The sequence below is a fragment of the Sarcophilus harrisii genome, chromosome 1 (genome assembly GCF_902635505.1).
Source record: "Sarcophilus harrisii chromosome 1, mSarHar1.11, whole genome shotgun sequence".
Classification (NCBI taxonomy): Eukaryota; Metazoa; Chordata; class Mammalia; order Dasyuromorphia; family Dasyuridae; genus Sarcophilus; species Sarcophilus harrisii.
Window position 1 is genome coordinate 61,202,693 of NC_045426.1, and position 14,244 is coordinate 61,216,936.

Sequence of the window (14,244 nt, forward strand, 5' to 3'; positions counted from 1 at the left end):
TGCTGTAATCTTATTTAAAGGATAGTCTTGCTAAAGCATCCTCTTTTCTCCCTCTAGAAAATTAGATCCTGGAACTCTTAAATTTGAAATTGCAGAGTGGAAAGCCTAAGGATGGTGATATTTAGTAATTCTCTTTCTGCACAAGAAATCTGGGTCCTAAATCCTCTATGAAATGTACATTATCTAGGAAATTCTTCCTCCTGTCTTAAATGATAGAATCCAGGAATTCTCAGGCCTATTGGGTAAGAACACATCCAATATCCATGTACCTTTAGGCTTCAGTGCCTATATAGGCTTTCCCTTTTTTCTTCTACCCATTCCAACTTACAGACCCAGAACAAAGAAAGACGTGACTCTTATCCACAATACCCAAATAAGCTTTAAACTGTGAGATCCCTACTCCATGAGATACCATGAAGTACATCCCAATAATTAACCCGCATCTCTAAAAAGACATATACACAGCCTCCAAAGAGAAATGTCATCAAAAGATCCAACTAAAGGTTCACATCCTTATAACCCTATTGAATAAGTTAGAAAAATACCCTGAATGCCTAAACAAGTACCAGCTCTCCATTCTTCTGTAAATTGGTTGGCTGTCACCAAGGGACTCCTTCCTAGGAAATAATTTCATTCTCTATGTGACCCAGGGTCATGTCCCAGGACAAATTCCATCAATGTGATTGATGCCTATTTTAATTCTTTATACTTAATATACCCAGACTTCTGATTTCAAGGAAAGATCAGTGAAAGTATCATTTATTTGTTATAATTTGCCTGGATGCACTATTATGAAGACCAAAAGATACCAACTTTAAGAGAAAGATAAGTAAAAGAAATATGTCCATAAGAGAATCAATTATAAGAAGGATCCAGAAGCTACAGAGATCATTTTGTTCAAGAATCCCCAGAGAATATCTAATCCAGTCCTCTCTTTTTACATATGAGGAACTGAGTCCTGAAGAGGGTAAGTTACTCAAAATTACATAGGTGGTAAATAGTGGAATCATGGTCCTTGAATTCCAAATCTAGTTTACCCATTCTACTGCACTCTACTAGAAATTGCTAGGTGGTACAATTGATAGAGCCTAGGATTGATTGCCTCAATTTTCTTTACTGTAAAATGGAATAATAGCATTTACACCCCAAGGTAATTGTTAGGCTCAAACGAGATAATATTTGTAAAGTGCTTGGCACTATATAAATGCTCATTTCCTTCCTCTCTAGTTTTGTTACCACTCAGATGGAGTGGCAAAGACTCAGGGGATCAAGGCTTGGGTCTAATTATCACTTTACTATATTGCCCCTCTAGGTCCAAATATGAAATTCTGTCCTTATTTGACCTCTCTCCCCCTCTCCTCCCACATAGCTAACTCCTATGATTGCTCTCCTTCATCTATTTTACCTTCTCTTTCCTGTTTCTGATTCTCTTCCATTAAGCCTCCTCAAGATAGTGTCACAATCTGCAAAGGCTATTCCTTCACTCTGAGTGGCTTGACCTTCCCTCCTCCTCTCCTCTATCAGCAATCCTGCTATCCAGCCCCCCTTCTCTATTCCCTCCTTCTAAAACTCAGGACCATCTACTAAGCATGAAAGAAAAGAGCTCAGATGAGGAGGAACATGGAGTTCTCCCCTTGACAGGATTCTATGGGGACCACTGTAAAGAAGTATTGACTGGGAGTGAGAAAACCTGAGCACCAACAATCCTTGCAGGGATCCACTACAAGTTCACTGAGTTACTGCAAAGGAGTCAAATCAGTTCACTTCCCTAATACTGATACTTAGTTTCTTCATCTTTTAAAAAAGAAGGATAATTTAAAAAACAACTTTATTTTGTATGTGTGCATGTGGTATTTTGTTTTTTGGTCCATGTTTTCTTTCATAGCATAAAAATATGGAAATAGGTTTTGCATGAATGCATGTGTATAATCTATCAAATTGCTTTCCTTTTCAAGGAGGGAAAAGAAAAGGGAAGGAGTGAAAGAAATCAGAACTCAAAATCTTAAAAATGAATGTTAAAATTGTTATTACATGTAATTGGAAACAATAAAATATGAAATTTTTCACTTAAAAAATAAAAAGAGGGATCCAGATTAGGTGAGCTCTGCAGTCTGAAACAGCTCTAACATTCCGATACTCAAGTTTTAAGATAGCAGAGTGTGTACTAGATTTGAAGTAGAAAATTTAAGATAGCAGAGTGTGTACTAGATTTGAAGTAGAAAATTTAAGATAGCAGAGTGTGTACTAGATTTGAAGTAGAAAAACCGGATTTGAATTCCTCCCTCCCTCTGCTGTCACCACTGTTCTAGTCTCTCTAGTTATTTTGGCCTCAGTTGTCTCATCTGCAGATCCAGCGGTAACTATTTCCTCAATTCTATTCCATCTCCAGATCATTTGATCCAATTTTAGATAGAGATTTCCAAAACCTTAGAGGCTGATGCTTTTCTGCGGCCAGAAGCTGCGAACAATGAAAAGCTGTCCCACCCATCCGAGGTTGGTTTCTGCTGTGGGTGTCTTTAATTCCCGCGCCCCCCCCCCCCCGGGAGCTTTGCCCCATCATACTTAAGACCAATTAAATAGGCTTAAAAAGGCCAAGATCTCCCATTGTATCCTGGGCCATCCTCAGTCATCCTGATCTGTGGCTGGCCATTGGACTCAGACGGCTCTGGAGGGGAAAGTGAGGCAGGTGACCTTGCACAGCCTCCCTCACTTCAATCCCTCTCTCTTGCACATCACAGCATCACCTCCCTGATGACATGATCGTTTTCAAGGAGAAGGAGAAACGACAGCCACAACCCCACTAAGAAACCTTCAGGCTGGGGATTTCTCGCGGTGGGCGAGGGCCTCCTTGTAGTCCCTCCTCCTGGAACTGAGAAGGGGAGGAGAACTTGAGGGAGGTGGGGCCGTAGCTCAGCACTGGGCGTGACTTGGGCTTTCAGCCTTCTGTGATGCAGCCTTGAGGAGGGGCCGACAGCTCTCTCCAGCCCCGGCCCCGGTGACGTAAGGGGGCGTGTCCCCCTTGCTGCCCCCGCCCGCGCTCTCCCCACCGGCCTCTGCTTGGCCCAGTGCAAAGTCCGGGCGGTGACTGCAGGTGGCGGGTCTGCCGCAGGCCCGGCGGGGGGATGTGAGTAACGAGCGAGCTGGGCCCGGGCTGGGGCACCGGGGCCCGGGGGAGCGACCCGCGGGGCTGGGGGAGCGGGGAGGCTTTTCGTCCCTTTGCCTGGCAGCTTGACCAAGTACCTGGGCGTTGTGGGCCCCGTTCCCCTTCCCCCCTAACTCCCTACCCACCAGATCGCAGTCGTGGAGCTGGGCTCCGAAAGTGGAAGCTGGATGCCCCCGCCTCCTCCTCGGGGCATGGGAGAGGTGGGGGCCACCACGTGGACTGACAGCTGGTCCAGGGGCGGGGGTCAGGAAGAAGTGACAGGCCTAGGTGACAGGCCCTGGTCTCTGGTGGGGGCTGCCGAGTTGCAGATCTTGCATCCTCAGGGCTGCCCTCCGCAGAGGCACGTCTCTTCCCGCGGGCTTTTTTCCCCCCAGGCGCGAGGCTCTCTGGGGAATTAAGTGGCTCTGAGTCCCAGTCTCCTTTCCCACGCGCCCCCAACTGCTCCCCCGGGAGGAAAAGCCTGATACAGGGACTCTGGGAATGTAGCCTCAATCCACGCCTTTTCTGTTCTCTGGGAAGAAAGACAAAAAGGGCAAGGGAGTTGGGCTGGTGGCCCTTGCCAGAGGTTGGCACGGGGATTCATGGGCCTTTTGCAAAATGACAGCCAGCGACTGGTTCCAAAGATGGGGCAGGAGAGGGAAGAGCAAACGCCATGGCCCAGAGCGATTTTGAGCCCAGGTTAGAGGGGAACATATGGCAGCTGTGACCAGGGAGAGAAAATATGAGACTCTCAAGGAGCTTGGGTCTCTGGCTTAGGAATTTGGTAGTTTGGAATCTAGAGAACTTAGGTAGCCTAGCTGGGATCGCTACTTACCTTCCAGAAGAGAAAATAAGAGGTAGATAATTTCCTCAAGGTCACATGTGGTAATAGTTGAAGCCAGGGTTTGAAATGTAGCTTTCCTTCAAATTCATCTTTTTTACTGCAAAGAAAGCCATCTTGCTCCTCATCTTTAGGCCGTTTCTCCATCCCCACAGAATACTCTGAAGCAGTCTTAAAAATCACAGTATGGTGCACTGGAAAGAACATAGCACCAGGGATGGCTGGCTTCTATTTCTAGCTTTCTTATGAATTTATGATTTTGGGGGAAATCACTTTCTCCTTCTGGGTTTCACTTTTCTCTTCCCTGAGATAAGAAGCTTAGATTGCATGATCTCTAAGTTCCTTCTAGAATTAATCATCTGGTGGCCCATAATAGAGATATTGCTAAGGACTTGGTGTTTGTTTAGGGTTAGAACTACTGAGGCATCCTTAGCAGGTGGGTTGATCATATGCATGAACCAAATGTGGTAATAGAAAGGCTATGATAAATAGCTTCAATCTCTTCATTTATGTAGTTTTAATATTTTAAAGTATCGTGTTTTTCCAAATGCCTCCTTACCTATTTTGTTTTCTTTATAACAACCTAATGAGGTAAATAAGGGGGAGGGGGAAGTTGTATTGTCATTATTTTATGATGGCTTTAAACAACACCCTACTCTTATCTCTCAAAGTAGTCTTGTTAAGACTGAATTTTAGAACATTTTAATAGAACAATGTACACTCTGGCATCACTCACAGTGCTGAGCATCAAATCAGAAAAACTTTGGTATCAGTTCTGTCTCAGACGCATACCAACCAGCTAAAGGAGAAATGTCTTCACTTTGTTCAGCCCCACTTTCCTCATCAGTGAAATGGGAATAATAATTCTTGTGGTACCTTCCAGTTGTGATGATCAAAAGATTATAGATTTTGTGGAGGGAGGGACTTCAGAAGAGCCCTTAAGTCCAATTCCCTCATTTTTTACAGATGAGGAAACTGAGGCTTACAGTGATCAACTGATTTGCCCATAGTCATACAAGTACTAAATAACAAAGGGTGGTTATGAATCTTGATCCTCTTGATTTCAAAGGCAGTGGACATATGGAACTTGGAAATCTTGACCTCCTTTTGGAAGATTCCAGTTCTAACAGATGCCTTTGCCAGGAAGCGGTGAAGCACTTATAGCCTGCCTGTTAGGGATCAGAAGAATTTGAGGAATTTAGGATCTGATGATTTCTGAAGGGCCCCTGCATACCTCCCCACTTCTCAAGATTTAGATTCCATAATTTTATAATTGTTCTATAAGAAATGATGAGTAGGATGCTTTCAGGCAAACCTGGAAAGACTCACATGAACTGATACAGAGTAAAATGAGCAGAACCAGGAGAACATGGTACACAATAAAATGCATGATGATCAACTGTAGATGGCTTAATTATTCCTGGCAATATAATAATACAAGAAAATTCAAAGGACTTAGGATGAAAAATGCTATCCACCTCCAGAGTAAGATATGATTAAATCTGAATGCAGATCGAAGCATACTTTTAAAATTTTTCTTTATTTTTTTGGGAGGGGAAGGGAGTATCAAATATCAAATTACTTGCCTTCTCAATGAGGAGGGAGTGGAGGGAAGCTGGGAGAGAATTTGGAACTCAAAAATTTTAAAAATGAATCTTAAAATTTCATTTCACAAGTAATTGGGGAAAAATAAAATATTAAATAAAAATTTTAAAATATTACTATTGCTCATCAATGACAAACAAAAAGATTCCATATTCTGTGTATTTTGAGTTGGTATTCTTCCATTTCTCTTTTTGTCTGTGCCTCAAGGCCTCACGACACCAAGCTATACCAAGAGGTGTCAAAGACCTGCTGGCCCATTATCTACTCACCAAGATATAACATCACATTCATGGGTTTGGAGAAGCTTCATCCTTTTGATGCTGGGAAATGGGGGAAAGTCGTCCATTTTTTGAAAGGTAAAATCAGAGACTTTCTTCTTGACCTCAAATATAGACATGTTCAGACTAATCTGAGGCAAAACTATAGGAAATTCAGGTGAATCTGTTTTCAGTGATCTCTATCTTTCTTTTTTAATGTGTCTTCCTGTGTTTTTTTTTAATTCACCCATATTTGAAGTATGATTTTTGCACAACAGGGCATTTAGGTGGTTCAGTGGATAGAACGCTGGACCTAGAGTCAGGAAAGCTCATCTTTGTGAGTTCAAATCCAGCTTCACGTCCTAGATGTGTAACTTAATCCTGTTTGTCTCAGTTTCCTCATCTGTAAAATGGGCTGGAGAAGAAAATGGCAAACTATTACAAGATGTGATACTATCCTCCAGTAAAAGTAGGACTTAAGGGTAAGGGACTATTTATTTTTGTATTGTATCTGCAGTGCCTAACAAGCACTTGTAGCAGGTTCTTAATAAATATTTTGAATCAATTGAATCAGCAGCCTGTGGACCTAGTCTCTGGACTTCAATTCATGTATATATAATAATGGCAAATTACTTTTAAACTGGGGGCTGATTTGAAGGCCTCCAGGATATAGCCAGTGGGTTGTTAGGCTGGCAAGCCAAGGACATTTTCCTCTGAGGTTGACTCTTGAAAGAATGTAAAGGAATGTAAAGGGTGTGATTTATCTTGGTTACAGAAGAAAATTTCCTTACTGATGTCATGATCGTGGAAGCTAGAGAAGCTACTGAGGAAGACCTGCGGGTGGTACACACACAAAGATACTTGAATAAGCTGAAGGTAAGGAGAAATGGAGTCCCTTTTTGGCCATACCTGTTTGGAATGGGTTTCCAGGCATGAATCTCATTTGCTATTTCCTATGTACTTTCTTGACATTCTTCTCTATTTCCCCATTAGTTTCCAAGTCTGGGAAGGAGATAGTTTGAAGGCCTGGAGCCTATACAATTGGGCAATCCTTTCCTTGGGTGTCCAGTATCTTGAGACACCATGGGTAGTTTGCATTGAGACCAAAGTTGAAGTGATGATTTTTTTTTATCTTTCCTGTATTTTATGCTGTCAGCTATTGTTTGAGGTCTGACTTGAGAACAGGCAATATTTCAGGTTCTTTCTTGAGATCTTAGAAAGACCCTAAAGAGTCACAATGAGTCAAAGTCTAGTTGAAGATGGAAATGAATGAAGGACAACGTTCATCCCAGGAGCCATTAATGTTGCCCATTAATATAAACCATTGCATCATCCTATTTTAAAGAGATCTCTCTTTAGAAATAACTTGTAAGTCACCAAACATAACTGTCAGACAGAGACAGACAGAGACTTCATGTTCTTTTACTTCAAAAGAGGCAACCTTCCCTGAATAAGAGCTTCCTTCCCTTTCATCCCCCATTAATTTTCTGTTTGTGCAATCAGCCACATTTCTCTTATCACACAGACATTTAAGAGTTCTGGCCTGAAGTCTCTGTCAGCCTATTAACAAGATTCAGTTCAACAGAGCAGGTTTTTGGAGTGCCTAAAAGGCATAGGTAACTCAGAGCACTATCTGGTCACACACTATAGTAGTTTGGGACCTTTGCCCAGTAAGGTGTACCAAGGACTAGTAATAACAGATTCCTGTTTAGGAACTAGTTCAAGGTGTGTTTCCAGGTTATATGATGAGAGTTCATAGATATATAAGGAAGTGAGTAATTAAGAGGGACTGAGTTTCTACATATCCTTCCAATGTATGATTTTCATCTACTATGCTAGAGATCTTCTTTCTAGGTCTTTGTGTATTCCAAAGGTCCCAGGGGAGTCCTTAGGTCATTTATTATTCCTTATTTTCAACACATGACTGACCCAGAGCTTTTTATAATTATACATTTCCTGGAAGATATTCCTTATGGCACTTCTTGTATATATAGTCAACTCATCATATGTTTTTTAAGGATCTATTACATGAAGAATCACTGTTACAAATATGCTGAATACTTATCCCCAAAATACATCTCTTTATTATGCTTTATGTCACTCTCAACTTAAGCTCTTTAAAGATTGTGGTATTCCGAGTTTTGTAATCTTTGCAGGCTTGATAACCAAGAGAATAACTGTATTTAAAAGATGAGTTTTTGCACTAAAGAGCAGCTTGTGATTGTTAAAAGTACCACACTTTCCCCATGTGTCATTTAGCCTGCCTGCTTCCTCCTATTCAGTTCTGAAGTCAGATTTTTTTTTTCTCCTTCTATAGACTTGTTTCAGATGTAGAGACTGATGGATTAACTGGAATTGTATAGATAATGATTTTTTTCATCTGTTTAATTCTTCCATCTGGATTAAATCTATATCTTTTGAGTAATTATGGCTCCCAGTGAGGAATTCTCATAATGTTCTGGGACTGGATAACAATCAGCCCAATGTTATCTGCACACAGTTGCATCTGAAGGACCTTGCCATCTATAGGAATTTGAACCTTGAATAGGTCATCCCCCATGGTAAGACAGACAACTTTGATTATCATTCATTTCTCTTTTTTTATGCTTCACTTGATATTTATAAGCAGGGAGCCATTGAACAGTTAGCTCTGTGGTTGGCATTTGCCAAGATCTGTTACATGATTTTAATGTATACTTGAGGACTTCTTGTTCCATGACAGCCTTTAAGTCTATGTGTGTGGATGTGTGTGCCTGTGCATGTGCTTGTAAGTTAACAAATACAAAAGATAGCAAGATACTTTGTTTTCTCTTTGCCTTTCAGAGAATTGGGTAAATGTAAAGTTATGAGCTGTGTTTTGCAGTACATTACTACTTCTGAAAGTCTGCTGATTCCTTTCTTATATTTTCATAAAGATTATCTTTTATGTTTGTATGATGTTTGTATGTTTGTAGATTATTCTCCTAGTGATTTTTATAAAGAGAATGTAGTCATATGAGTTGTTTGTTATCAGGGTTACTTTGACAGCTTCTTTTGGATAGTCAAAATGTTCATTAATTTTTCCATAGTTTTGATTTTCTTTTCCTTTCTGAAATATCTTGTCAAATGATCCTTTGAGGATTTCAAAGTTTTGTTTCTTCTGATATGTCTTAAATGCCATTTCAACTTCCTTGTGTAGTTAAGGCCCGGGGGCTTAGGATTTAAATGTAGTCACTGATAATGATAAAAATAAATCATTATGGAAACATAGGAAGTTTTGTTCCCACCTGTTCATTATTACTCAGGCAGTTTTACCCCTAAGTGCTCTCAGGTTGGTGTGTTGGGGCTCATGCCAAGTTTTTAAAGACTTGCTTTTGCTTCTAAGAGGTCATAAATGCTAGTTATTTTCCATTACCTTCCTTCCTTGTTTTACAAATGAGTTTATATTCTAACTTCTTGTTACCCTTGGCTTCTATAAACTCTTTGGCAAAGGCATATACGTTTGCTAACTACATATGTTTAGCAGTTTCTGAGTACCTTTGGCCTCTTCACTGTGGCAACTACTTTACAATGGCTAAGCTTTTGTAGAAAATGGTGATAATTAGAGTCAAAATCTTTGTTTTTCTTCATTTGCCTTTTTTGGCCTCATCTTATTTGTAGAAGTCAGGCAATATGTTCTCAAGGCTATCTTCTCATCTTTATCCTTTCTCTTAATTGAATGCTGCTCATCAGTGGTCTGAATGTAGATCCAAGATAAAAATTAGACAGTCTCACCTCCTGCAATAGCTTTTGAAAATCCTGGGTCATGAGTATGTTATAGTAAGGAATCAGAAAAGAATTTTGTAGAAGGAAAAGCCTCCTTTTCTTTGTGTCTGAAAATGAAGGTTGCATTTTTCTGGAACAGATAGAAAAAACTTTTTGAAAAGAGCCTCCTAGTCCCAATTGATAGTTTCAGCTCAGGCAATGAAATTGAAATTGTGATGATATATGGTAGGTAGGTGAGTTTGACTTTTCTGAGAGAATCAGTCACCTTAACTTGTTAGATTCAGTAGAAGAGAAGGTTTGGCAACGTTTGTGAAAGTCATCAATTTAATCAGCAAGTCTTTATTAAATAACACCTGTTTTCCAGGTTCTAGTTACCCTCTGTTCACTAGAAATGCTTTGCATATGTTATTTATTTATTTGTTCATGTTTTGCTTCTTCCCCAATAGAATGTAAACTTATTTAATGTGGGACACTGTCTGTTTTTGACTTGCATCAGCTGTATCTAGCACAGTACCTGGCATATAGTAGGCACTTTATAAAGGTTTACTGAATGAATGAATGAAGGAATGTGGTGTGGGGGAGGCAGTGGTAGAAGGGTCTTTGTCCTAAAATAATTCTGTTTGGGAACTTGGAATCAGTCCCTTCTCTCTCCCACAATAGTTTGAGGACAATAGATGACAATAGCATTAACTGCTAATGGAAAAGAAGAAGGCTGAGGAGGAGGAGAGAAGTGAGATAGACATGCAAAGGGATTCTTATTCCTTGGCCAATTAATAAAATTTGATCTTCTGGGGCAGCTAGGTGGTGCAGGAGATAGAGCACCAGCCCTGAAATCAGGAGAACTTGAGTTCAAATCTGGTCTCAGACACTTAATATTTCTAAGCTGTGTGATCCTGGGCAAGTCACTTAACCCCAGTTACCTCAGCAAAAAAAAAAAATCAACAAATTTTAAAAAATAAAATTTGACTTTCTAACATTCTTTCTTTTAGTGTGTTCATTACCCTCTTCTTCCTCAAAAGTCTTTCCTCTATTTCCCTTCTGTATAGATTACTTACCTGGGTACTATCTAAAGCTCCAGATCTTTGAAACCTCTAATCAAAACTCCTGGCCTTGTATCCAATCCTCTTAGTTTCCTTATTTCTCTTACAACTAATCTGATAAATTTTTCTGTTTCCAAAGTACTACTACTTTATACAAAGTTGCTAATAATAACTTACTGATAATATTTAAGACAACGTTGCTAATAAAACCTTGTGGTATATTATCCTCAATATATGTGTTTAACATGCAGTTTTGCTGCCATAACCCAAAAATGGGAATTTTATTAGTTGGGTTTGGAGAGATATCTCTGGAAGATGAGAGAAGTAGGGATGCATTTAGGTCTTCTCATCAATCAGTAGCATGTACTGGGTCTTGTTTTGTGCCAGGCACAGTGCTAGGTGCTGGGAATAAAAATACAAAGGATGAAGCATTTCCTATTCTCAAGGAACTTAACATTCCATTGGAAGAGACAACAGGCACATAAAGAAATATATGCAGGATAAGTATAAAGAGAAAAAGTGTGTATAAATAAATAAATGTATGTATATATATATATATATATATATATATATATATATATATATATACACACACACCTATATTAGTTTGGAAGGAAGGAAATTTAAGTTGAAGTTGAAAGGCTTCATGTAGAAACTGGTGTTGAAACTGTATCTTGAAAGAAGAGAGGGATTCATTGGGGCAGAGGTGAAGGAGATGTGCACTCAAACAAAGGAGGTAGGATTGGGAGCTATATAAGAGGATCAGCAAGATTGTCAGTTTATTGGATCCCAGAGTTTTATTGTTGAGTTCTTATAGTTGTGTTCAATTCTTCGTGCCTCAATTTGGGGTTTTCTTGTCAAGAAAATGGAGTGCTTGCCATTTTCTTCTCCAGTTTATTTTACTGATGAGCTGAGGCAAACAGGATTAAGTGACTTGTCTAGGGTCACACAGTTAGTAAGGTATGAGGCCAGATTTGAACTTAGAAAGAAGAATCTTCCTAATTCTTGGCCCAGTATTCTGTCTATTGTCCACTGTGCTCTCTAGATGTCTATGCTAAAGTTTAAATAAGGAGAAATAAGCCGTGAAACTAGAAATATAGTTAGGTCCAGATTGTAAAAGGCTTTAAAAATTAATCAGAAGAATTTGTGTTGTATTCTAGAGTCAATAGAAAGTCATTGGTTTTTATTGACTAGGGGACTTATGTGGTTAGATCTCCATTTAAAGAAGCTATGGCATCTATGGGTATGAAAGAGGAGAGACTTGAATTAGAGAGAAAAATAAGGAAAACTTTGCATTAATCTAGCTGAGAAGTAATGAGGATCTATTTAAAGTCTTTGTGCCTTAGTTTCCTCCCCTGTATAATAAAACAACATTTGTACTTCCTTATCAAGATTGGGAGGAAAAAAGAGATAATATTTGTAAAGTGATTTGGTGAAGTTTAAATTACCAAAAATTTTGTTGCTGTTGTTGCTGCTGTTATTATAGTGGTGGCTGCATGAATAGAGAAAAGAGGTCATATGTGACATATTTTGGAGGTAAACATGATAAAATTTGGCAGTTGGTTGGATATGGGAGGTGAGGGAGAGTGAGGATAATGTCAGTGTTGTAAATCTGAGAAACTAGATGACAGATGGGGATTAGAGGGAAGATAATGAGTTCCATTTCTTTCATATTGAGAATGATATGCTTCTGGAAAATCCAGCTTGAAATTGTCCAAAAGACAGTTGGTAACACTGGATAGCAATTCAAGCACAAAAAATTACTCTAATTGTATAGATCTGTGAATTATCTGAACAAAAATGATAATTAAACCCATGGAAGCTATATATATATATATATATATTATATATATATATTATATATATTATATATATATAATATATATATTATATAGATATATATAGATATGAGAGAGAAGAAAAGAGAACCCTATTGTCATTGAAGTTTTTTGAGTAGGGTAGTAACCTGATGATAATGAAGAAGAAAAAGAAAAAAAATAATGTTTAGGAAAGATTTCTCTGGTAGTAATATCTAGAGTAGATTGGAGGAAAGATAAGGGAGATAAGGATCCTAAGAGGCTATAGAATTAAGAAAAATGTGACAGATGGGAGAGACATTCTGAGAAGTAAAATCAGAGTGGTACAATAAGAAGTTGAATTTGTCCTTTTAGTGGTTTTCAGAAAATGGTTTACCAAGTTATGGTTGGGAGGAGATGATGCAGAAAAAATCTAGAGTAAAGGAAAAAGAGATCTCATGTCCTGTCCAGGAGTACTGTTATCATTTATTCTTTATAATGTCCTGGACAATTCCAATAGACTTGTGATAAAGAGAGCTACCCAGATAGCATCCAAAGAGAGTACTATGGGGACTGACTATGGATCACAAAATAGCATTTTCATATTTTTTGTTTTTATTTCCTTGCTTTTTTCTTTTTCTTTTTTCATTTTTGATCTGATTTTTCATGTGCAGCATGATAGATGTGAAAATATGTTTAGAAGAATAGTACATGTTTGACCCATATTGGAATCCTTGCTGTTGAGGGGAAGGGGAAGGTGAGGAAGGAGGTAGAAAAAATTGGAACACAAAGTTTTGCAAGGGTGAATATTGAAAACTATTTTTGTACATATTTTTTAAGTAAAAAGTTTTTATTAAAAAATAATGTTCTGGCCAGCCTTGACTAATGTTTCTATTAGGGCTTCCAAGAGAGGTTAAGCCCCCTATATTCCCTTGTAGCCTGATCCTAGAGTGGGAAGGGAGTTTCTCCTTTAACAGGAAAAATATCTCAACTTGAATTCTGAATTATCTGTGGCTCAGTTTACAAAAGGGCCAGTTTCTCCAATGAGACCAACTGGTACATAGGTACATGGAGCTGTAACTTTGTTCCTAGGAGAAGAGCTAGGATATCTCAACTTGAATTCTGAATTATCTGTGGCTCAGTTTACAAAAGGGCCAATTTTTCCAATGAGATCAACTGGTACATAGGTACATGGAGCTGTAACTTTGTTCCTAGGAGAAGAGCTAGGACTGCAAGAACTCAGCATCTCTCTCTCTCTCTCTCTCTCTCTCTCTCTCTCTCTCTCTCTCTCTCTCTCTCTTTCTCTCTCTCTCTCTCCTTTTGATGACTTTCTATTTCACATAAAATGAAAGGCTTCAGGATAACAAATATAATATGTTGGTCAGAGTTGGGATACTGGAGTTCAGTCAAAAGAAATACGATGTGGAATATGTAGAAATATTTATAGCATTCCCAGCTCTATGTCAGGTTTCTGTTGTCTAGTTTCCTGGTGGCAGCAACTAGTTTCCTTTGTTGGCCAGTAGCTGTGAGAATTCTAGATGTGCCAACTACAGTGAAAACTCATTAAAAATGAAAGAGAAGAGACTGAAGCTTAGTTCTTGAAAAAGACCTGCAACTCTTTGGCTGGCAGCCTGGTATTTGGCTGAAATGGCACATGACAAGAATTCCATGTATAGAGAAGGAAGGCAGACTAGGAAAACCTGCCAGGTTAATGAAAACCAATGTGCACATGTGGAGAGAATTTAACTTATAATATTACTGGGAATACAAAGGCAGAAAATGCAGTGACGCTCAAAAGACTGATGCTGAATGACTCCCA

At 39.0% G+C, this 14,244-nt stretch overlaps 1 protein-coding gene across 2 annotated transcripts in view; it reads left to right on the forward strand.

Moving 5' to 3' along the window:
• The first annotated feature begins 3,019 nt into the window (after positions 1 to 3,019).
• HDAC11 (histone deacetylase 11) overlaps positions 3,020 to 14,244 on the forward strand; it is a 41,246-nt gene continuing 30,021 nt past the window's right edge. Inside the window, exons 1-3 of one of the 2 annotated variants that reach the window (XM_003762518.4) lie at positions 3,020 to 3,124; positions 5,796 to 5,944; positions 6,621 to 6,721. In XM_003762518.4, coding sequence (XP_003762566.1) covers positions 3,123 to 3,124; positions 5,796 to 5,944; positions 6,621 to 6,721 — 252 coding nt within the window. In that variant the 5' untranslated portion in view covers positions 3,020 to 3,122. The remainder of the gene's footprint in view (positions 3,125 to 5,795; positions 5,945 to 6,620; positions 6,722 to 14,244) is intronic. The other variant, XM_031956690.1, reaches the window with a different exon arrangement.